Below are 23,059 nucleotides of genomic sequence, written 5' to 3'. Positions count from 1 at the left end.
TATTTTTTTTATCAATCTCACAGAAAAATTTGTAGTGTCTGGTAATTTGGAAGCTTTAGTTGATCCACCTCTCCTGTTAAATATGCAGCCTTACATTGGCATTCTCTTCTGTTGTCAATTTTGCTACGGTCATTCAAGATGAGGATCAAAGGTCTCTGATACCTTGCCCAAGAGTGTATTCACCCAAGAGTGAATGTTGACAGGCTGTCCAAACAAGCAGGCATCACAGTCAGTTCTGATCCCATATTCCCCAATGCCAATATGCATAGACGTTTCAACAAGGGAATCACATGTATAAACCATAACTAAGTTATTTAACTGGGGTATTAACTATATTGGCACAGGACTCTTGAGATAAATTGCAGCAACCACATCACAATGCCAACTGGAACCTCAGTTCACAGGCTCAAAACCTGAAGCCTTGTAGCTTATATTATACAACCATGCGATCTGCAAATGGGATCATAGTTTTCCTTCATGAAGTCTCTGAATGGTACAAGTGCGTATAATTAATCAGCATAAAAGGGGGACTTTCAACTGACATCTAGATCCTATTTGATGCAGTCATCGAATGAACTAAATTAATACAAAATATAATTGCGAAAGGAATTCATCATGAATAAACATCCAACAAAATAATACTATTGATCTGAAGAAGGGACCCGGCACATCACCTATTCCTTCTCCCCAGAGATGCTGCCGGTCACGCTGAGTTACTCCAGCTTTTTGTGTCTATCTTCGGTTTAAACCAGCATCAGCAGTTCCTTCCTACACTATTAAAAATAATGATCACTTGCTGATATTACTAACAAGTCTAGTGCAATACCTAACTTTGGGCAAAATAATGAAAGGAGTAATCCTTACAATTCAGGATATGGATATAATTTGTCCATTCATTCTTTTCTGGAACAGATCAAAATGATTGCTAATTAAATCAATTGTTGAACTGGTTATGTAAATTAAAGTATAGATATTTCCATAAATGTATTCCATTTATTCTGATAAAATGTACTTATGCACAGATGCAACAGACAGAAAATGGTTTTGTTGTCAAAAACGTTATGTTGTACATGGAATTGGTAAAAGCCATATCTTTAGATTGCTAAGGTATTAATTTAATGAAGCATAGAACATAGAACGATACATAGAACAATACATTGAACAGCACAGCCCAGGAACAGGCCCTTCGGATCACAATGTCTGTGCCAGGTATGAAGCCAAGACAAACTCTTTTCTGCCTGCACATGATCCACGTATCCCTCCATTCCCTGTATATCCATGTGCCTATCGAAAAGCCACCATTATCAGATCTGCCTCCACCACCACCCCATTCCAGGCACCCACCACTCTCTGTGTAAATGCACTTGCCCTGCACAACTCTTTCAAATGTTGTTCCTCTCACCTTGCTCTGCTCTCCAATCTTTGACATTTCCACCCTGGGGAAAAATAGGTCCTGACAGTCTACCCTATCTATGCCTCTCATAATTTTATCATCTCTCCTCAGCCTCTGAGACCCCAGTGAAAACAATCTATGTTTCCAAACTTTCCTTTTAGCTAATACCATCTAGTTCAGCCATCACCTCTCCCGCACCCTCTCCAAAGCCTCTATATCTTTCTTGCTGATGGGGCAACTAGACCTGCATGAGACCCACATGTTGATTTTAAAAAAGAGAGTGTGAACAAAAGTGAGTTTCAAATGCAAGTGTAGAACTATAGCAGAATAACACATTCAACACTCATTGAAACTATTGCCGTAACTCTGACAAAAATTGATTTCCTGCAGAATCATTACCACCAGAGTTCAAGTGAAGAGGCAGGTATTGTCATATAGAAAATGAAGAGAGCAGTTTAGATGTACAGAAAAGACAGGAAATATTACCTCAGGCAAGAAGCTTAGTGCATCATTCAAATGTTGAATTTGACAGTGAGGCCCAAGTTAAGTATGAATAACTGTGACGAGTGTGCCAACAGACATAAGAACAGGAAGACTATTCAGTCTTTCCAGCAGTTATGTGAATTTGTTTTTACTCAATTCTATTCAGTCCATCAACTTGGTTCAAATAAGATAATGGTCTACCCATATCTACTACCTTGGCTTCATATGCTATTATTAACCTGTTTGGTATTATTAATCTTAGTTGGTTAAGCTTATCAAACGATGTGGCATCTTTGATTAAGGATAATATTACACTGTTAGAACAAGGATCAAATGCACACTTTATTTGGTTGGAGGTGCTTAACAATAAAAGATTTACAGAGAAACATAGAAAATAGATGCAGGAGGAGGCCATTCGGCCCTTCCAAGATGCTACCAGGTGCATTTTTAGCCACTCAAAGAGCAGACAGAGGAGACTTGGAGAGAAACGACTGGGAGGTGAAAGAAAGTAGAAATAATGGGAGGCTGTGACCACTCAAACTGGATACAGTGATTGGAAGAGAAAAGGAGGAATTTTTAAAGTGCACACAAGGATTTTTGAAGGAAGTTGGCAGTGCTGTGTGCTATATCTGGACATGGGGAACAAAATTAGTCAATGGGATAATGCGACACTTGATGAACACATTGAAAGTAGTTTTATATGGTTTAGGTTGGTTGCGAAAGAGGACAAGAAGCAATGGAGAATCAACTTAGAATCAAATTACCGGGATTCAAATCACGATTTTTCAACCCAAAATGAAAGGGAGCAAATGATGCATATGTACCGTACTGCAATTTCCTATGCTAATTAATATTCTTATTTTATCTGTAGTTTAATACTTTATTGTGTTTTTTTCTTCAATTATATTTAATGTGGCGATGCAGTAAAAGAAATGCACACAACCACACCAAAAACTGAACAGAATTGTGACAAGTTATTTCTTTAAATTGGCTTTTGCGATGTCACTGTATGAACGTGAAATCTTAAAAAAAAACCTTTGACAACAATTCTTTCAAAATGCCAGATGAACACATTGATTGGATGAACTAAAGTTTCAAAATTCTGTTGTCAGCAGTGACAACAGAAAGCTAAGATATTTAAAAATGTTTCTGGGCTGTGCGTTTTTGTGGCGGATCAACCAATCTTCACCATAAATATTTCCCCAGAGGAGTTGCAGCATCAAATTCAGACAAATCTGTCTCCTTGTTCTCCTTCCTGTTGTCATTTGAAGTTTTTTTGTGTCTTTGCAGAAACCAGGTTTTTCATCACGCCAGTGTACTTTTCAAAATGGGCTCAACCCAAAGATGAATGAGCTAATGAGCTGATCTGCAAATTTTCGAGGCATGCGTTTCACAGTGGTTCCGATTTCTTTGCAATTATTGAGGATATTAAGTGCCGCTGCCACTGTGGACTCTAGAACAAATCTAGTACTTAACCATTTATTTCATATCACCAACACACATAAGCGAATAAACTAGTTTAGTTTAAGGATACACCGTGGAAACAGGCCCTTCAGCCCACCGAGTCCGCGCTGACTAGCGATCCCCATTCACTAGCACTATCCTGCACATTTGGGACAATTTACAATTTTTACCAAAATTAATCAAACTACAAATCAGTATGTCTTTGGAGTGTGGGAGGAAACCGGAGCACCCAGGGAAAACCCACACAGTGACAGGGAGAACGTAAAACTCCGTACAGACAACACCCATCGTCATGATCAAACCCGGGCCTCTGGCACTGTAAGGCAGCAACTCTACTGCTGTGGCACCATGCCACCCATAGTTGAAGAAATAAAAAATCATTGTACCTTCATAATTAACATTTTGGCTTCTCTTAATTAGATCAGGTTATATTGCACAAATACTATTTTACTCACTTGAAATGTAAAATAATAACTTGTAGAATCAAAGATGACACCCTGTCTTACAACTGCACAATATTGTTCTCTAAAACGCCCATCGTTAGTCATCTTCACTCTACCTAATCTATTTTGCAGCTTGTATTCTATTACAAAATAGAATATGGTTTCTAGCTTAATAAAAGCATTTAGTCTTTTTATCTGTTGAGGGGCATCCTTTCATATCGATCAAACTCTCGTGTGGAACACCAATGTATTTCACATAATTGAGTTCCATTCTTTACTTGAGCGAAACACAAAATGCTGGAGGAACTCAGTGTGTCAGGCAGCATCAGTGGATGGAATTCAAGTTGGGATCCTTTTGCAGCCTCTTATGGTCCTAACCCAAAGTGTGTTCTGTATAACCTCTCCTCAGATGCTACCTGACTCGCTGGGTTCTTCAGAGGCTTGTATTATGCTCAAGAGTTCAGCCTCTGCAGTCTCTTGTGTCTCCATTCTTAATTATTTTGGTTACAGTAGGTACTTGAGTTTCAAAGAAATAGAAACACTGCTCTATTTCAGCTGACTTGTAAGTCTATACATGGGAGGATGTTGGAGATGGAATGGAAATCCACACTTGTATTTGAATCCATTCAGTGTGGGTCCAAACCTTCAGTGCCCTGTATATTTGGTCAGTAAGGTCGTTGCACTTCAAATCTGCTAATTATTTACAAAATAATTATTTACAAAATGACTTTTCTCTGCCTCTGTTTATTCATTTAAAACTCAAGACCTATTCTAAAAGGTGCAATAATTTTGAGTCATTAATAAGAACTTATTTAAGCTGACTATCTTTTCTCCTTCTCTTTTAGCATACCTAGAGGACAGCTTTATAAAATCAGGAGTCTTCAGCATTGGAGAACTTATGCGAGTATCGCGAAGTAAGTGTTCTGGGTCATTGAAATGAATCTTAGAGAGTTAGTTACTCATTTTATAATTGGCCAAAATTGTGGTTCGTATCGCCCATCATAAACTGATTCAAATAAAGCAGATTAGTCTTCATGCCACATAATGTGCTCCATTGTAATATATCACTATATATTTCAGCTCAAAATAGGCTTGAAGATCTGTTTACCCTGTAAAGATGATAGGATATAAAGTCATCTTCGTGTACTACCACTGAGTGGGCACAGTGATATGGGCATGGACATGAATAGGGTCTCTGTAAAGATTATTTTTCACATATATCATATCAGCAAACCAAAACTTGTTGGAGAGAATTATATTTCAGAAGCTCTATTGTTCTGCAACAGAGAGTATCACATAGTGTTCCAGTAATGTGCATTTTATGAATTATTTACTTTGCATACGTTTGCTGCGGACTATAAAACATAATATGTAACTCAACCCAACCGGTTTATCACCAAGGATCTACTTCTTTATTGATTTAGGGAAACTGGAAATATGGATTCCATATCATTCCATGTCAATCCAATGATATAAAGAGTTGCTGATTGACTTTTACAACATTTTGTACAGAACCATATTTTCCTGATCATGGATGGGGACTTTTCAATTAAAAGTGAATTTTTCAGAAAACCCGTATGAACAGAAGTGTGACATATCCCAAACTCCATCATAAATTACACCAGTTTTAAGTTAGTAAAGCGGGACAACAACGATTAGTTTAACAAGAATTTATTAATTATATTTGGGCATCAAAAAAGTTATTTCTGCTGGTATTTCTGTTCGGGATGCATTCCCTGGAATGAGAGCTCTGACAGACTCAGTGCAAAAAGGAGTAATTATAACATTATGTACAGAGAGATGTGTTCTAAACAGCACTGCTGTGCCAGGAACACAATGCAAACCCATGCATTGCCCCATGCTGTGCATGCAGCAAAACGTTTGAGGGATAAGGCCTACACAGTTGTTCCCACAGCAAAGAAATAGTTAAATTGATCTCAAGGCAGCTTGTTGTGGGATGTGCCACCATGGCAATATGCAGGGGGCTGTTTGGGTGAGCTGGACCAAGTTGTGCAAGTCACTCCGATGAGACGTGGGGCTTCGAGCTGTACCTTGGCCCACACAGTGAGTGTGGTACATTGCTGGGAATAGGCAACCTCTGTGCCCTGTAACGACTGACTGCGTAAATCCTATGATCTTTCTCATAACTCCCTGGTGGAGGTAATGAAAGTTGCTGTCATTCCCCCTCTTTGTTTGTACAACTTTACCTAACCTGAAATGATGTCATTTGGTAACAGGTTTCAAGGCAAGCACCTGTGGAGTATAACCAAGAACTTAAAATCAGAAATAGGGGCAGGAACGACCTATTCATTTCTGCTTGTCTGTTCTGCTATTTAATACGATTGCAGCTAATCTTTTACTTTAGCACCACTCACCTGCAGTAATTCTATATTTTGGATGATCTCAGTATCTGAACATATATTCACCTCTACCTTGAATATACTCACCAGCTGAGATTCCACATCTTCCAAACATCCAGATTTTTCTTCATTGCAGTCGTGAATGCCCAGACCCTCATCATGAGGTTGTTATTCCTACTCTCTGCTCCACTGTCAGGAGAAACAACCCAAGAGGAATTGTGAGTGCTTCAATGAGATCGCCTCTTATTTGTCTAAACTCGGGAGAGTTTAAGCCTAATCTGTTTAATGTCCCCTCATGTAACGAACCTGCCATTCCAGCAATCAATCTTAGGGTAAAATGTCAATATACTCCCTCTATTGCAAGTGCATCGTTCCTAAGACAGGGAGATCAGATCTGTACATAATGTTCCAGATGCAACCTCTGTGTGAATGAACTAAGATCTCTGCTTCTGCGCTCAAATCGTCTTCCAATAAACGGCAACATACATTTTGTCCCCTAATTGCTTGCAAATAAACATTTAGTGATTTATGTGCAAGGATACCATAGATCTCTTGCCTTTCAATAAAAACTGCTTTTCTACCTTTACACTGACGCAGGTGATTTTGCATGTTTTTGAAATTATATTCTTTATCTAAATTATTTTCTTCTTCAATTATAAACCGCCTCTGCAGGACCTCGTATGTTTCTGCTTTTTGGCTGCTCTCCTCTTTCCACTAGAATTTGCATCTGTTTTTGTGAGATCCTTCACCATGGAAGTAACTTATCATGAGTGTCAGACACAGGGGAATAAAATAAGTCTATTTCCAAAGCTATGCAAAGCCTGTCTGTGACCATGTTTGTTTTTAATTCACCTGCCTCTCAACCAATGAGCAGACACTCGCTTCAATGTTGCTTGTGATCACACTCATTTGACCTTTGTCTTTGCCTTTCTTATTTTTGTCTCACATTATCCATATGACATTTTTCTTATGCAAGCGTTTACCTGCATTTGTAAATTGTGTTATCTTTTGTTGCCTCTGGAGCTGGTCAGTTTCTTCCGCAAGTTGAACCACCCCCAGTGTCTTTTGCTGTGACTATATCAGTGCATATGATCCACAGTTGCTTCATTCTTTCTGATGCTTTGGAGTATATTCGAACATGAGGATCTTCTGCAGTGATTCAACTTTACATCATCTAATTCAATGTGCTGATCCTGAAAATGCTGAATATCCATAGTATCCATATATCCATATTTCATTTTGTGCACTTTACATAGAAGTTTCCTACACATAATTACTTGAATGTTAACAAATGCATTCTGTGACAACCTTGAACTACCAGTATTACATTGCCCCATGTTCTACCATCACTGTTTGTAATGAAACATTTTGGAATGTCAGCCTCAATCCCAAAGGGAATACCGAAGAAAATGCCTTTTTCCAGCTAGTCGCTTTCCAAGGTGTAATTTCCATTGAGCCTGCACTTCATGTTGTCATGGGCCATCATCTTTCAACTCTCTACCTGCTTCTTGCCAGTCTGTAGATTTGAACCCTTTTATCAGCTAATCCACTCATCTTCACTATTCTGTATGAGGTGTGCACGGTCCATTTAAATTTCTGTGTTCATGCCATTTGCAATTTTTGATGCTGCATTCCATGTGCAAGTTCAGATCATGTCTCCCTATCACGAGAAGAAATGGTTTATCCACTGACCCATGGCTGAGATAGTGTCTGGAACATTTTATTCCTCCGGCACTTATTAATCATTTACGTGATCTTCTTATTCGGTTTGTCACATCTCTTTTGATTTCTAGTCAAGTGTTATTTTCTATGTTTGCAACCAATGGTAGGGTGATTGATCCATAGTTATCTCTTTAGTTCTTACTTTTCATTTCAACAAGGAATATTGCTTCAACATCCTTCATTCGGTCAATACTTCCAATGTACAAATATGTTTAAATATCTGCACTATAGCTCCTGGTGATTTCCTCAACATTTTAAGGTTGCATGCCATAAAACCTAATGATTTTTCAATCTGAACGATAGTTTCTAGACTGCTTGTTTGACAATATTTATTATATCTAATTGCATTATCACAACCATGTTCATTCCTAAAGCCACAATCTTTATATGGAAAAGCTGAGGGGAAGGTCACATCTGCTGGCTTCACTATTCCTTCATTTAGCATACAGCTACTTTTTCTACCTTCTCAAAAAAAAAACTATAAGTTTTTTTACTATCTCCATATATTCCATAATATTATCTTTCAGTAATAGGAGATTTGGTGCATCTCACTTTTAACTACAAAACTAATTTCAATTTCTTTGTTGCAGCTTAGGTTGAACCCTCTTAAATTGTGGGAATATGGTTAATTTGGATATTAAGTATTTCATATTTGGAAGTTTACCATTCAATTATGTATTTGTCATTGGGATATCCTTTGAGTTTTGGACTTCTATACCCACATTCCTACAGCTGACTGCGCCAGTCTATAATGGCACAATATTGCAATGGCCCTTTCACTACAAGTAACTAGACAAACTTGACTCCATTGACTTTGGGAAAAGATATGATCTGTCTGATATATGTTCTTTAATTATTCTTCTGATAACATTTGCTAAGATACTCCAATTTAAGATGAAGATTTATAAAATTGTGTCAGATAAGCTCTGCTGATACAAACTTTGTAAAAGTACGAGATACTTCAAAAGAATAAAATAAAAATATGGGGGAAAATAACCTGATTATTTGTTGCCAACTAAATTGGCTCATTCTCATTTTACTACTCTGTAATTTCCTTCATTTCCCATGCAAGCATCTTTGACTTTTCGCATGTTATGATATTATACCGTTTGAAAATACACACTTTTTAAAATATATAGTTTACTTTTAAATAATTATTTTAAGCTATGTCAACATGTTTCCTTGTTGCTTCAAGCTGCACAATCTCTGGTTTGAGTTTAATATGCCATCAGTATGAAGGGCATTGTAAAAATATGATTTATTCAATATATAAACATTATAAATGGTTGAGTTGTAGATTTTATTGGGCACAAACTTGCATCCAGAAACTCTGTTGAAGATGATAGAATTATGTCAAAATAGTGGCGGCACTGGACACGTTAATTGAATAATAGGATGATTCAAAACTGTAGACATGTAATTCATTAATTGCGGAACAATCTTTTTGAGTCAAATTGGCACAAGAAGCTTTCTGAACAGAATGGTTGAAGAAGTTTTGGAAATGGTCCACCCAACAAGTTATAGCTTCTGGAACAGAGCCCTGAAAAGATATCTACGTTAGAGCAGAAAAGTCAACCATTGTTCTTCATTGGCTCCTCTGAGCAAATTTGTATAAGTTTAGTTCCACCTTTCAATTAAACGTTATTGAGTTTGGAATGGGATTGGTAATCATACCATACGGTTTAGAGACTGATGAGATTTTGGATTTGGTTTACCAGCGGACCCACCCTTTTTCAGACAATAATCCCCTTTAGTACACAAATCAAATGCCATTCTGATAGGAATTGGTTAGTGTGTGTTCCATGCACACTCCAAGAAGCATCACAGTTATTGGAGCCAAAGAATTCAGCCAAATACATTTGGAATTAATTTTCTTGGACTGAAAGGAACGTAGAGATTTCTCAATTAAGTCCCACAAAACTAATGTGGTCTGCTATCATTCTGGGACTCCTACAGATCATTGTTTTGACATCGCCCTTCCCTTCTGGTGGACAAAACTCCCCAGGAGCCAGTCTGGCAGTGAGATAGCCTTTGACATCTGGAGTTCCATGCTCTTCCCAACCCCTCCTCGCACTCCACTTTCTGCAACTGATTCCTGCAACTTACCAGAGCATTATCGGATAGCAAAATCACAAAGGCCTTTTCACTTTGATCGTGTGTAACTACACAGATAAACTTAATTTGGTTGACTTTGGGCGAAGATAAAACCAGCCTGAGTTTTGATATACTTTGACTATTCTACTGACACTTTATACAGACTACCCACACAAAGTGAAGACCTGTAAAACTGTTTCTGATCAGGTTTGCTGATTCAAGTTTTGAAATATATCAAATACCAAATTCTTCAAAAAGTAATGAGGTAAAACTAGGGACAAAAGTCAAATCAGTATATGATAATCATTTCCAAAAATGTTTATAAATTCATTTGTACAATTTATAATGATCAAATGATATTGTCTCAAAAGTAGTCGACATATTCATGTATTATGTTCTTAACAAACTTGTTTACTCCAACTTGTAAATGTACCCCAAACATTTTTTATTCTTCATGAATATTATAAAGCTTTTATGTGTGTAGAAATATTGACGATCACAACTTATAATTGTTTTACATTTTCAGTGGCTATAACTCAAGGAAGTGGGATTAGTTACAACCTTGCAGAGATTCAAAGTCAACCATTCTACCATGACATAAACTCCAGCCTACAGAGGTCACTGTCTTCTCCACCAGGAAGGTAACCTATTCAATACATTTGACTTTTAGATTATCAGGATCAGCCATGATCACATTGAATGGCGGTGCTGGCTTGAAGGGCCGAATGGCCTACTCCTGCACCTATTGTCTATTGTCTATTGAATATATAGAAATAAATCCTAAAATCTATGATATAAGCCTTCTCTGCTGCTTAACTGTTGTTCATTAAAACATGTTGTAAGGTTCAATATTTTGGTCATAAGAGTTCTTTATGAAATAATATTTGTTAAGAAAACTACCTATCTTTAAAAAGAGATACTCACTTAAACACTGTTAATTTATAGCCCGGAGCCCAATGAGGACCCAAAGACCCAGGAGTGGTGGAAATGTATCCATGGTCACTGGTGCTAAATGCATGACATTGTAGGTATGTGCATTGCACTCTGCATGTGAAATTTGACTCCATTGATTGCAATGGAACTGATCTTCAGAAGCAGTGTACAAGATACATAGTCTGATACTTCATGCATACTGCAGAGGATAAATTTCTCATCTTTACCCGATAGCGGCGAGAAATAGTTGCGTAATAGTTATCATCTGGACTAATAATCAGAGTGATACGAGTTTAAATCCCACACCTGGAATTAAATTATTGATGGCCATGAAATTGCCAGACATATATAAAATCTGTCAGGATCAATGATGTCCTTCAGAGTCATCACCTCTCCTCAATATTGTTGAGGTTAGACCATTTGTGCCTGCAATACCATGGTCGGTGAATTCATGTTTGAAGAAAGATATCGCTGTCGAACTACAATAACATTTTCCTTTTGTCTGGGTCTTTATCCTTTCCACTACTTTTCTATATTCTAGACCGGACAGACATTTTTTTATCCAAATGTATTCCCGAGCGCACTCCTCCTCATCCATTCTCCTTGACTTAAAAGATTTTCTTGGTTATTTTGGCACAGGTTTTACAGTAAGTTGAAACAGAAAAATATAACTTTTTGGCAAATACTAATTCGTGCTGCTTGTATAAAATGCTGCTTGTAGAACAAAAGTGTAATTTACTCCTTCCTGGAAGATCTTCTCAAAGGCGTTTATTTCCATAGAATTGGTGCTAATGTCTGTACCAAATTTTAGTTCATAACAGATAAACTTAATGGTTTCTATATTTATAAGATCTCCACAAATGATGATACATTTATACCGGTTTCAGCAATATTCCCATACTCTGCTGTGATCCTTCAATAGACAGGCTTGGCGAGAGAGCAGCACAGAGTGAGAAAATACAATTGGATTAAACTGCATTTATGGGCGGCATGGTGGCATAGAGTTACTGCCTTACAGCGCCAGAGATCTGGGTTCCATCTGACTACGGGTGCTGTCTGTATATAGTTTGTATGTTCTCCCTGTGACCAGCGTGGGTTTTATCCGAGATCTTCGGTTTCGTTCCACATTCCAAAGACCTACAGCTTTCTAGATTAATTGATATAAATGTAAAATTGTCCCTAGTGTGTGTAGAGTAGTGTTAGTGTGCGGGATCGCTGGTCCGTGGGCTGAAGGGCCTGTTTCTGTGCTGTATCTCTAAACTAAACTAAACTAAACTAAATAAAATAAACTTAAATGCTAGTGGCCCGAAAGTCAAAGTGGATGAACTCAGGGCCTGGCTGGGACATTATGGCCATTACAGAAACCTGGTTAAGGGAAGGACAAGGCTGACAACTTAATGTTCCAAGTTGCAGATGCTACAGGCAAGATAGAGGTGGGGAGGTAAAAGAGGAGGGGGAATTGCTTTATTGACTCAGGAGAACATCACAGCAGAAGTCCGAGATTACATTACTGAAGGATTGACCAGTAAGGCTATAAGGGTAGAGCTGAGAAATAAAAATGGAATGGTCACCTAATTGGAATTGTATTATAGGTCATCAAATAGTCAATGGGAATTAGTGGACAAAATGGCAGAACAATAAGATGGCATTTTAAGAAGGTTATCAAAAATTACAGCAGGGTCTTGATCAGTTGGGCTGAGGAATGGCTAATGGAGTTTAATACAGAGAGTGTGAGATGTTGCATTTTGCGAAATCAAACCAGGGCAGGATCTTTACAGTGAATGGCAGGGCCCTGTCAAGTGTTGTAGAGCAGAGGAATCAAGGAGTGCAGGTACGTACTTCCTTGAAAGTGGCGTCACAGGTAGATAGGGTGGGCAAAAACGCCTTTGGCACATGGCCCTTCATCAGTCAGGGTATTGAGTCAATATGAAAGTCAGCATCAAAATAAAAGAGATGAAGTACAACGTAGCAAAGATGAGCGGGAAGTAAGAGGATTGGGTAATGTTTAAAGAGCAACAGAAGATAACTAAAAAGACAATACGGGGAGAAAAGATGAGGTACGAAGGTAAGCTAGCCAAGAATATAAAGCAGGATAGTAAAAGCTTCTTTAGGTATGTGAAGAGAAAAAAATTAGCTAAGACCAAAGTTGGACCATTGAAGGCCGAAAAAGGTGAATTTATTATGGGGAACAAGGAAATGGCAGATGAGTTGAACAGGTACTTTGGATCCATCTTCACAAAGGAGGACACAAACAATCTTCCTGATATAGTAGTGGCCAGAGGATCTGGGGTGACGGAGGAACTGAAGGAAATCCACATTAGGCAGGATATGGTGTTGGATAGACTGATGGGACTGAAGGTTAATAAATCCCCAGGGCCTGATGGTCTGCATCCCAGGGTACTTAAGGAAGTGGCTCTAGAAATCGTGGATGCATTGGTGATAATTTTCCAATGTTCTATAGACTCAGGATCAATTCCTGTGGATTGGAGGGTAGCTAATGTTATCCCACTTTTTAAGAAAGGCGAGAGAGAAAAAACAGGGAATTATAGACCAGTTAGCCCGACATCGGTGGTGGGGAAGATGCTGGAGTCAATTATAAAAGATGAAATAGCCGCACATTTGGATAGCAGGAACAGGATCAGTCCGAGTCAGCATGGATTTACGAAGGGGAAATCATGCTTGACTAATCTTCTTGAATTTTTTGAAGATGTAACTAGGAAAATGGCCAAGGGAGAGCCAGTGGATGTAATGTACCTGGACTTTCAGAAAGCATTTGATAAGGTCCCACATAGGGGATTAGACGGCAAAATTAGGGCACATGGTATTGGGGGTGGAGTGCTGACATGGATAGAAAATTGGTTGGCAGACAGGAAACAAAGAGTGGGGATTAATGGGTCCCTTTCAGAATGGCAAGCAGTGACTAGTGGGGTACCACAAGGCTTGGTGCTGGGACCGCAGCTATTTACAATATACATCAATGATTTGGATGAAGGGATTCAAAGTAACATCAGCAAATTTGCAGATGACACAAAGCTGGGTGGCAGTGTGAACTATGAGGAGGATGCTATGAGTATGCAGGGTGACTTGGACAGGTTTGAGGAGTGGGCGGATGCATGGCAGATGACGCTTAATGTGGAGAAATGTGAGGTTATCCACTTTGGTAGCAAAAACAGAAAGGCAGATTACTATCTAAATGGCGTCAAGTTGCATCTCCGTCGAGGTAACAGATTAGAAAAAGTTTCCCCCCACCCCCCCCCCCCCCCCCCCCATAAAACAAGCTAAAGAACACTAAAAACATACATTTAACACGTACTTAAAAAACAACAAGAGAAGGAAGGGACAGACAGACTGTTGGCGAGGCAGCCATTGCTGGCGCCACCCGGTGGGTAGCACCTTCTGAGATGAATACCATAGTCCTCTTAGCTTTAATATAGTTATGGATAAGGACAGGGCTAGCCCACAAGTTATAAATTAGGCCAAGACAAACATTGATGGTTTTGTTCTAATTTTAATCAAACTGGTGAAGTGATGCTAACAATGGTCGATTGGTAGAGGTTGTTCGCAGGCAAAGGTCCGTCTTGAAAAGTGGGATGCTTTTAATAATGTGATGCTGAGTGTTTAAGGTATGCATATTCCTGTTCAAGTGAAGGGCAAGGAAGGTAGGAGTAAAGAAGCCCAGATGATGAGAGAAACAGAGGCATGGTTTAGGCAAGGTCAGCTGGGATCAAGTGTATTGCTGGAGGAGTATAGGGAATTTAAGAGCATACTTCAAAAGGAAATTCAGAAAGAAGGAATATAAGATAGTTCTGGCAGATAAGATTAAGGAGAATCAAATGAGATTTTTTAGATATATTAATGAAAAAGTATAGCTAGAGTGAGAATAGAGCCCCTCAGACACCAAAGTGGTCATGTATTTCGCAACCACAGGAGATGGGCTAAATCTTCAATTATTATTTCTCCTCTGTTTTTCCTAGGGAGAAAGACATGAAGATTAGGGAACTGAGGAAAGTTAATGGAGATGTCTTGAGGAGAATCAGTATTACAGTTAAATCCTACTAAAAATATTGCCCCCATAAAATGAATTTTAACTGGTTGGCAGATTACATCATTTAATTTTGCATACGGAATTGGGTTCTGAAGCAATCCTTGTTTGGACATAATGTCATCATTTTGACTATAATTTTACTTCGGAGTCACGTGAGTGACTACGTGAAGAACCCGCTCAGTGCGCAGGCGCGGCATTACGCCAGCAGTGCAACAGCGGCCGCAACGGGAATTAGGCTGTCCCGTTACAGGATGAACCGGACCGTCAGGTGAGTACCCTGAGGTCGGGGTTTCTTTTACAGGTGAGCCTTTTTTCTGCTTGTGTTTTTTTACAGGCAGAGAAAAAGGCTCTGGAACAAAACTGTCCCCCGTTCAAGGAGGAACGGTTTCCCGTCGGGGGGAAGGGGGGCAGCAACAGGCGGTAGGAGCGACCCGGTGTTCCGTAATTCCCCGACACCGTGCCGAGGCCAGCCCGCTAGTACCTCAGCAGCGGGCTGGATGCATAGCCACTCGAGAGGCATCCGGCAGGTGTTCCCGATTGGGACGGGACGTCTCTCCACCCGCACGGGGGGAGAGAGAGCCGCCTGAGCCGCTGGAGCGGTTCACGGAGCAGGTGCCTGCGAGACGCGCTGCTTGAGGGGCGCTCTCGCATCTACAAGGCAAAAGCTCCAGAAGAAGGCGGTAGGAACCGGGCGCTCCGCAATCCCCATCACCGCGCCGAGCCCAGTCCCGCTAGTACCTGAACTGCGGGCTGGATATCTAGCCATCCGAACAGGCATCCGGCCGGTGGCGTCCGATTCGTCGGACGGGGACATGTCTCTACCTAAAATGAAGGAGAGACAGCCGCCTGAGCTGCATCCAACAGCAATTGGAGCAGCTCCAGCGAGATGCGCAGAAAGAGCGCTCTCGCGAAAAGAAAAAACAAGACTTTCGAAATCTGCCCCCGTCCAACTCCGCAAGAGGAGAAGGGGGGGCAGCAACAGGCGGTAGGAGCGCTATCCAGTCGTTCCGCTATCCCCGACACCGAGCCGAGTCCAGCTCCGCTAATGTCTGAACAGCGGGCTGGAGGCAAAGCCAAACGGAAGAGCAACCGGCCGGTGGCATCCGACTCGTCGGACGGGGACGTCTCTCCACCCAGGAGGGGGAGGGACAGCCGCCTGAGCCGCATGGAGCGGCTCTTGGAGCAGGTGCTCCAGCAAGGTGCACCCCGGGAGGGGAGCTCTTGCAGAGGGAAGTCAGGCACTCTCTCTACAGTGCCTCCTGCACTGTCCATTGCATCCTCCTTTCCAGAGGATAGCTTTGGGGACCAGGACTGGGCTGGTCCAGAACAAGGGGTTATGGCTGAAGATTTCGGGAGTATGCAGGAGGTTCAGGAGCAGGAACAGCTGCTTGGTGTAGTGGGCCGCTACGTGTCAAAACCCCATGCAGGGGAACCGCTAGAGGCCAAACTAGCGGCAAGTATCAATCACCTTTCCAACAGAGCTCTGCAGGGGCAGGTGATTAATGAAGGCGCCGGAGAACTGTAAACCTCTAAAAAGTACCAGCGGTGAACAGCCAAATCTGGGGACACATTGGGGCAACCATCCGGCACCACGAGCTAAAGCTGCAGCGGATACTCCGACTATTGACAGCAGGCATCACTTCGTTTGCTCGTTCTATAAACAACACCGAGATGACCACCAATCAACAGGATACACTCGCGTTGTTGTGTAACACGCAGGTTGAAATTAATAATCTGCGGAAAGAAATCATCAAACCTGCCATCAGTCCTCGATTGCCGGGCTGTGTAAAACACCAGCCGATAAGCCAGACAGGCTGCTCTTCGGGAAGGCAGGGTATAAAACGAGCAAACTGAAAACACACACCACCAAGTGGCAGCACCCCGCCGCATCCACCAGTAAACATCCACCATTCAACACTGGTGAAAGCTCGGGGTCCGCTTACTTTCACCGTAAGTCTTTTTTAGACCAGGGCCCAGAGCGGACCCCATGGAAAATGCGCCAACCCCCAACAAACACGCCACATCAGACACCTCGCAAGCCGACCAAAGGGAATCAGAGGAAATACCCGTAACCATGGGGGTAGGTGGGTCTGGTTCCTATCACCTTTTGGGAGGTGGAGGCTTAATACTAACAGAGGTAGATTGCACCGGTTTGAAGCATAGTGGATATAAAATACAATTCATGTCAGAAAAAAAAAAAAAAAAAAAAAAAACGCCGCCAGTTCAACAATGGCCCCAAAGGGTATTTCTCCCTCCGTCAAAGAGAAACGTGAGGGACAAGCTGAACTGGTGAGACTTATCACAAAGGGGGTCATCGAAAAGACCAAACATGAACCTTTGGAATTTGTATCAAATATATTCACTAAAACCAAAAAAGATGGTGGCTGTCGCATCATCATTGACTTAACATCACTAAACAAATTTGTTAAGTATATACATTTCAAAATGGAGACATATGTTACTGCCAAACAACTGAATTCCAAAGGATATTCGACCAGTAGCAAGAGTAGCAAGAATTTTGCATACGGAATTGGGTTCTGAAGCAATCCTTGTTTGGACATAATGTCATCATTTTGACTATAATTTTAAGCATGATATATACTCACACATTTTTAGCATGACTCATGGCACCTTCCATATTTGGAAGGGTAGTAGCTCATACACTAAAAATATGTTACGTAACTAGATTTTGATGTTATTTTCCCTTCAAAGTTAACTTGACCTCAACACTGACAAACTGCCTCAACGATCCAGCTAACAACATGAGTTTCTTGCACGGGGAGGCCAGTGGCTAACTGCACCCAAAATCAACCCGCATCCCTGTTGTCTTTTTAAAGAAACCATTTGAAGGTTTGGTGGTGAATTGCAGTTGTAAAGATTAACTGGGTTTCGTGATACATGGGGAGCGTTGGAGTTTGAGAGATCTGGAATGGGTGCTATGGCTGAACTCAACCAATGCCTTCGCCTCTACCTGAGGGTACCACACTGGCGGCTGATGGAAGACACCATTTTGAGTGTCCAACAATGCAGACCCAGCAGCCAAGAGAAAATTAAGATATAGATCTCAGCAGGAAATCTTATCCAGAAAAGAGATTTAGCAAATAATTCTCCTTCAACGTGAAAACGATACTGCTTCTAAAGTCATGAACCTGCAAGGATCTTCCTAAACTGGTTGGAGAATTACTTGTCTCCACTCTTTTTATGCGTTCTGAGATGGATAATAATGCCAGTATGGAAACTGCAGACTCTTCCTCAGAGCACTGTCCTGTCAGGTCACAACTCCACCCAGTGGCAAAAGAGAACACAGTAGAGGATGTGGGATCAGATGAAAAATACGTGCAGTAGGGAGGTTAGGTATGAACATCTTGTCATTACAGGTGTTTAAATAGCAACCATGACATTGCGTTCCAGGGTGAATGGGGGATGGGGATGGAGTGTCTCAAGTCATGGTTGACACCTGCTGTCTTGCAGTTCCAGATGTAAGAAAAAGAGGTACATGGCTGGGTGATGTATCTGGTCTAGTTAAACCACTGGCAGTATCTGAAGAAGGGTCTCGACCCGAAACGTCACCCATTCCTCCTCACCAGAGATGCTGCTTGTTTCACTGAGTTACTCCAGCTTTTTGTGTCTATCTTCGGCAGTATCTGAAATCTGGGAGAAGTAGGTGTGAGTTGATGTCAGTGAGTCCACAAAAGGCAAGGAGATGCCTGGCACAATTCTAAATATAAGACTCAGTTAGCCGTAGAGATTCATGATTGCAAGTACCTCCTTTATAAGAATTATATGTACATGTAAATAAATTTGGAAAATAATACTTGACCCATTCATAGGATGACACTCCTAAGTATCCATAGTGGTTCATAGAAACATAATATAACCAGATATGATGAAAGAGAGCAAATTGGATAATGCAGAAAAATGGTGCGTGACTCCTCTATTACAGAAGACACATCAACTTCAGCATGTCCTGACCTATCATGATTGCAATTGCTTCACCTGTGCAAGAATGAAGCTCAATGGCATGTCAAAAATGTTTTCGGACTGCTTCCAACTAACTGTTCAAAAATCTGATATAAGGTCATAAGGAATATGAGTAGAATTAGGCCATTCGGCCCATCAATTCTACTCCACCATTCAATCATGGCTGATTTATCTCTCCCTTCTAACCCCATTCTTCTGCCTTCTCCCCATAACCTCTGACACCTGCACTAATCAAGAATCTATCTCTGCCTTAAAAATATCCACTGATGAGATATACAGTATAAGGAAGTGTACAGGTATTATTCCCCTGAAGTTGCCCAGGCTTTATGGTAATGTTAAAAAAGAAACTATGAGTGATCACTAACATTACACTGTAATTACACTTTATATTTGTTTTTGGTTAACAACTTTGTTTAATAACGTTATTTAATCCCAAGTTGCTGTCAATGATTCATTGCCACCTCACAGTGTTGCCTTCTCCACCACGATCAAAGTAATCATTGAATTGACCTGAATGTAATCTACATACAAACTACTTTGATTGCAAAATATCATGGAAATGATGCAACTAAGAATTGTGGCTGAAGAAAGTCTTTCCAAAAATGTTATTATACATGTGTTGTAATTCTTTCATATTAAAACATTCATGATAAATGCAATTTTAAAATCATAAAAAAATGTTTTTGCCGTTTTAACTTCCATTATGATATATGTAATGTTGTTTGGCATTCTGTATATGTTTAGCACGTTAATTATTTTTTTACTTCCTGCTCTATTCTCTGTATCAATTCTAAGATGGGATTGATTGTTCAACGAGTTTGAACATAGAACAGTACAGTGCAGGATAGGTCCTTAAACCCACAATGTCTGTGCTGAATATATAATCCTCTCTCTTAGCATGTACATCCCTCCACTCCCTGCATATCCATGTGCCTATTTAAAAGCCTCTTAAGCACAACTATTGTATCTGCTTTCACCACTACCCCAGGTAGCGCGTTCCAGGTACCCACCACTGTGTAAAAAAAACCATGCCCCATTCAATTGCTTTAAACTTTCCCCTACAGATCATAAAGCTACGCCCTCTAGTCTGACAATTTTACCCTCAGGTTCTGGCTTTCCATCTTATCTAAGCCACATAATTTTATGAACTTCAATCATGTCACGCCTCAGACTCTGATGTTGAAGAGGAAACAATCCAACCTCCCCTTATAACAAATACTCTCTAATCCAGGCAACATTGTGGTAGAAACATAGAAACATATAAAAATAGATGCAGGAGTAGGCCATTCTTTGAGCCTGCACCCCGTTCCTGTATTTTCCCCATATCCCTTGATTCCTTTAGAACTAAGAGCTAAATCTAACTATCTCTTTAAAACATCCAATGAATTGGCCTCCACTGCCTTCTGTGGCAGAGAATTCCACAGATTCACAACTCTCTGGGTGAAAACATTTTTCCTCATCTCTATCCTAAAATGCCTACTCCTTATTCTTAAACTGTGACCCCTGCTTCTGGACTCCCCAACATGGAGAACATTTTTCCTGCATCTAGCCTGTCCAATCCCTTAAGAATTTTATAAGTTTCTATAAGAATCCCTCTCATCCTTCTATATTCAAGTGAATACAAGCCCAGTCGATCATATGTCAGTCCTGCCATCCCGGGAATTAACCTGATGAACAGAGTTGACGTGGAAAAGCTTTTCCCACTGAGAGTAGGGAAGATTCAAACAAGGGGACATGACTTGAGAATTAAGGGACTGAAGTTTAGGGGTAACATGAGGGGGAACTTCTTTACTCAGAGAGTGGTAGCTATGTGGAATGAGCTTCCAGTGAAGGTGGTGGAGGCAGGTTCGTTTTTATCATTTAAAAATAAATTGGATAGTTATATGGATGGGAAAGGAATGGAGGGTTATGGTCTGAGCGCAGGTATATGGGACTAGGGGAGATTATGTGTTCGGCACGGACTAGAAGGGTCGAGATGGCCTGTTTCCGTGCTGTAATTGTTATATGGTTATTTATATGGTTAACCTATGCTGCACTCCCTCAATAGCAATAATGTTCTTCATCAAATTAGACCAAAATTGCACACAATACTCCAAATGCAGTCTCAATTGCAGTAGGAGTTGTTCCTACATATCTCTGCCCAAAACTTCCACCTACATATCTCTGCCCAAATCTGTAACTAATCTAAATCCTGCTGTAGCCTTCCATCCTGTACACAATTTTGGTGTAATCTGTAAAGTTACTAACCAACCAATTGACATTCATGTACAAGTCATTTATATGTACCACGAACAACTGAGGTTCCAGTACAACTCACTGGAGGTCCACCACTGGCCACAGGCCTCCAGTAAGCCAGTTCTGAATTTAAACTACCAAGTCATCATGGATCCCATGCGTCTTACTCTTCTGGATTAGCCTACCATGAGGGACTTTGTCAAATTCCTTCCTAAAATCTACAGTTGCTGCCACTAGGGCCCCACCTGGCCTAACAGCTAGCAACGAAAACCATTAGAAAGAGAAAGTGCTAATCACAGAGATCTCTGGATATCTTATTTTAGGGTCAGTTACAGAAGTAACTTTATTTTGCTGTCTACAAGTTCAAGACCAACATATTTGGACCAGTAGTCAATGAGAAAAGTTATGTTTATCCTACAGGCACTAGTAAATTTTGCTGGAAATTCTGACTGTGTAAACCAGAACTGAAAAAATTACTGAAATTATTTCAAAGAGAATTGTCAGTTTCGGTACCTCACCATAAAATGAATTGTGTTTTTTTGTTTACCAGCAAACGGCCTAAGACCATCTCAATTGATGACAGCATAGACACCAGTCCAGCTGGAGAATTCTATCCATCCCCCAGCTCACCGACAAGTGTCAGCAGAACATGGCATGAAAGGGATCAAGGTAAGTTCTTGGAATGAGTTTGGTGAGACGTGATGTATAACACTGGTGTACTTCCACAAGCGCATGGACATAAATTGTGATGAAATATAATTTATGTTCCAAGCCAAGAAATCTGGTATTAATAACAATTAAGAGGATGATTCATTATAATATCATGGCAGACTTGGCCATAGTAAGATCAAAGGTGTATGTTAAGAAGTTTTTGGTGCAATTTCCCATTTCTACAACATATCACTTCTATGGTTAACGTTGCTAAAGAATAAGAGCCACAGCAACAGAGAGCGTTTTCCTCCTGATGAGGTTTTACACAATTGTGACACTGTAAATGGATATGAATGGATAACATCTGTACGCTGCAGAACTTACTGAAAACAATTCAACTAGCTGCATTATAATAGCATGTGTTCATATAGCTCCATGTCTACCACTCTTGCAGTAAATCATTGTGAGTTCCAGATCTGTGGGTCTGGAAAGCCAAAGAACAGTGTGGAGTGCAGACAGTCAGAGACATAAGTGCACAAAAGACCAGGAATCTGGGCATGTCAGTGAGCACAAGGTAAATATGATTGAGAGCTAGCATTTGGAAGTTTTGGATGAGTTTAGATTTACAGAAGATACATGATGAGGACTGTCCGAGACACCAGAGTGAAGGCTACCAGTAATAACATGAGTTTAGACAAAATTGCTGGAGAAACTCAGCGGGTGCGGCGGCATCTATGGAGCGAAGCAAATAGGCAACGTTTCGGGACGAATTTCAACTCCGGAAAGAATTGAATCAGAGGCGGGGTTGCTGGTGTCATAGACGAGAAGGTGAAAGTTTTGTGTTATTGGATGCCTAAGGTTTTTGAAGACCATGTCTAGGTTAAATAACCATGGGCTGTGAAAAAACTAAATACAATGGATGCTGGAAATCTGGAAATATTCCGAATATTACCTGTGTGTTCGATTTTTTTTAACTTAAGAGACAATTAGTCTGGTTCAGCCAAAAACAGTGACCAGGAAGAGGATGTCCTTGAAAAGGAGTTTCTATTGATGTAGGAAAGAACTGCAGATGGCGGTTTACACCAAAGATAGACACAAAATGCTGGAGTAACTCAGCAGGACAGGCAGCATCTCTGGATAGAAGGAATGGGTGACATTTCGGGCGAGACCCTTCTTCAGACTGAGCGTCTGGGGAGAGGAAGTTATGGAGATAAGGAAGTGTAAGAGATCAAAAGAGATGCAGATCAAAGAAAAT

At 40.5% G+C, this 23,059-nt stretch overlaps 1 protein-coding gene across 14 annotated transcripts in view; it reads left to right on the top strand.

The window, feature by feature from the left end:
* nfib (nuclear factor I B) overlaps positions 1 to 23,059 on the top strand; it is a 292,080-nt gene that overhangs the window by 170,294 nt on the left and 98,727 nt on the right. For 13 of the 14 annotated variants that reach the window (XR_004411415.1, XM_033018019.1, XM_033018020.1 and 10 more), the window contains 3 exons: positions 4,629 to 4,697; positions 10,486 to 10,600; positions 21,704 to 21,822. Coding sequence is in view for 13 of the 14 variants with exons in the window: in XM_033018019.1 (XP_032873910.1) it covers positions 4,629 to 4,697; positions 10,486 to 10,600; positions 21,704 to 21,822 (303 nt within the window). In the remaining variant the exon portion in view is untranslated. The remainder of the gene's footprint in view (positions 1 to 4,628; positions 4,698 to 10,485; positions 10,601 to 21,703; positions 21,823 to 23,059) is intronic. The other variant, XM_033018025.1, reaches the window with a different exon arrangement.

Source organism: Amblyraja radiata, chromosome 3 (assembly GCF_010909765.2).
Source record: "Amblyraja radiata isolate CabotCenter1 chromosome 3, sAmbRad1.1.pri, whole genome shotgun sequence".
NCBI classification, from domain to species: Eukaryota; Metazoa; Chordata; class Chondrichthyes; order Rajiformes; family Rajidae; genus Amblyraja; species Amblyraja radiata.
The sequence above is the reverse complement of the archived record's forward strand: the minus strand, read 5'-3'. Positions and strand labels throughout refer to the sequence as shown.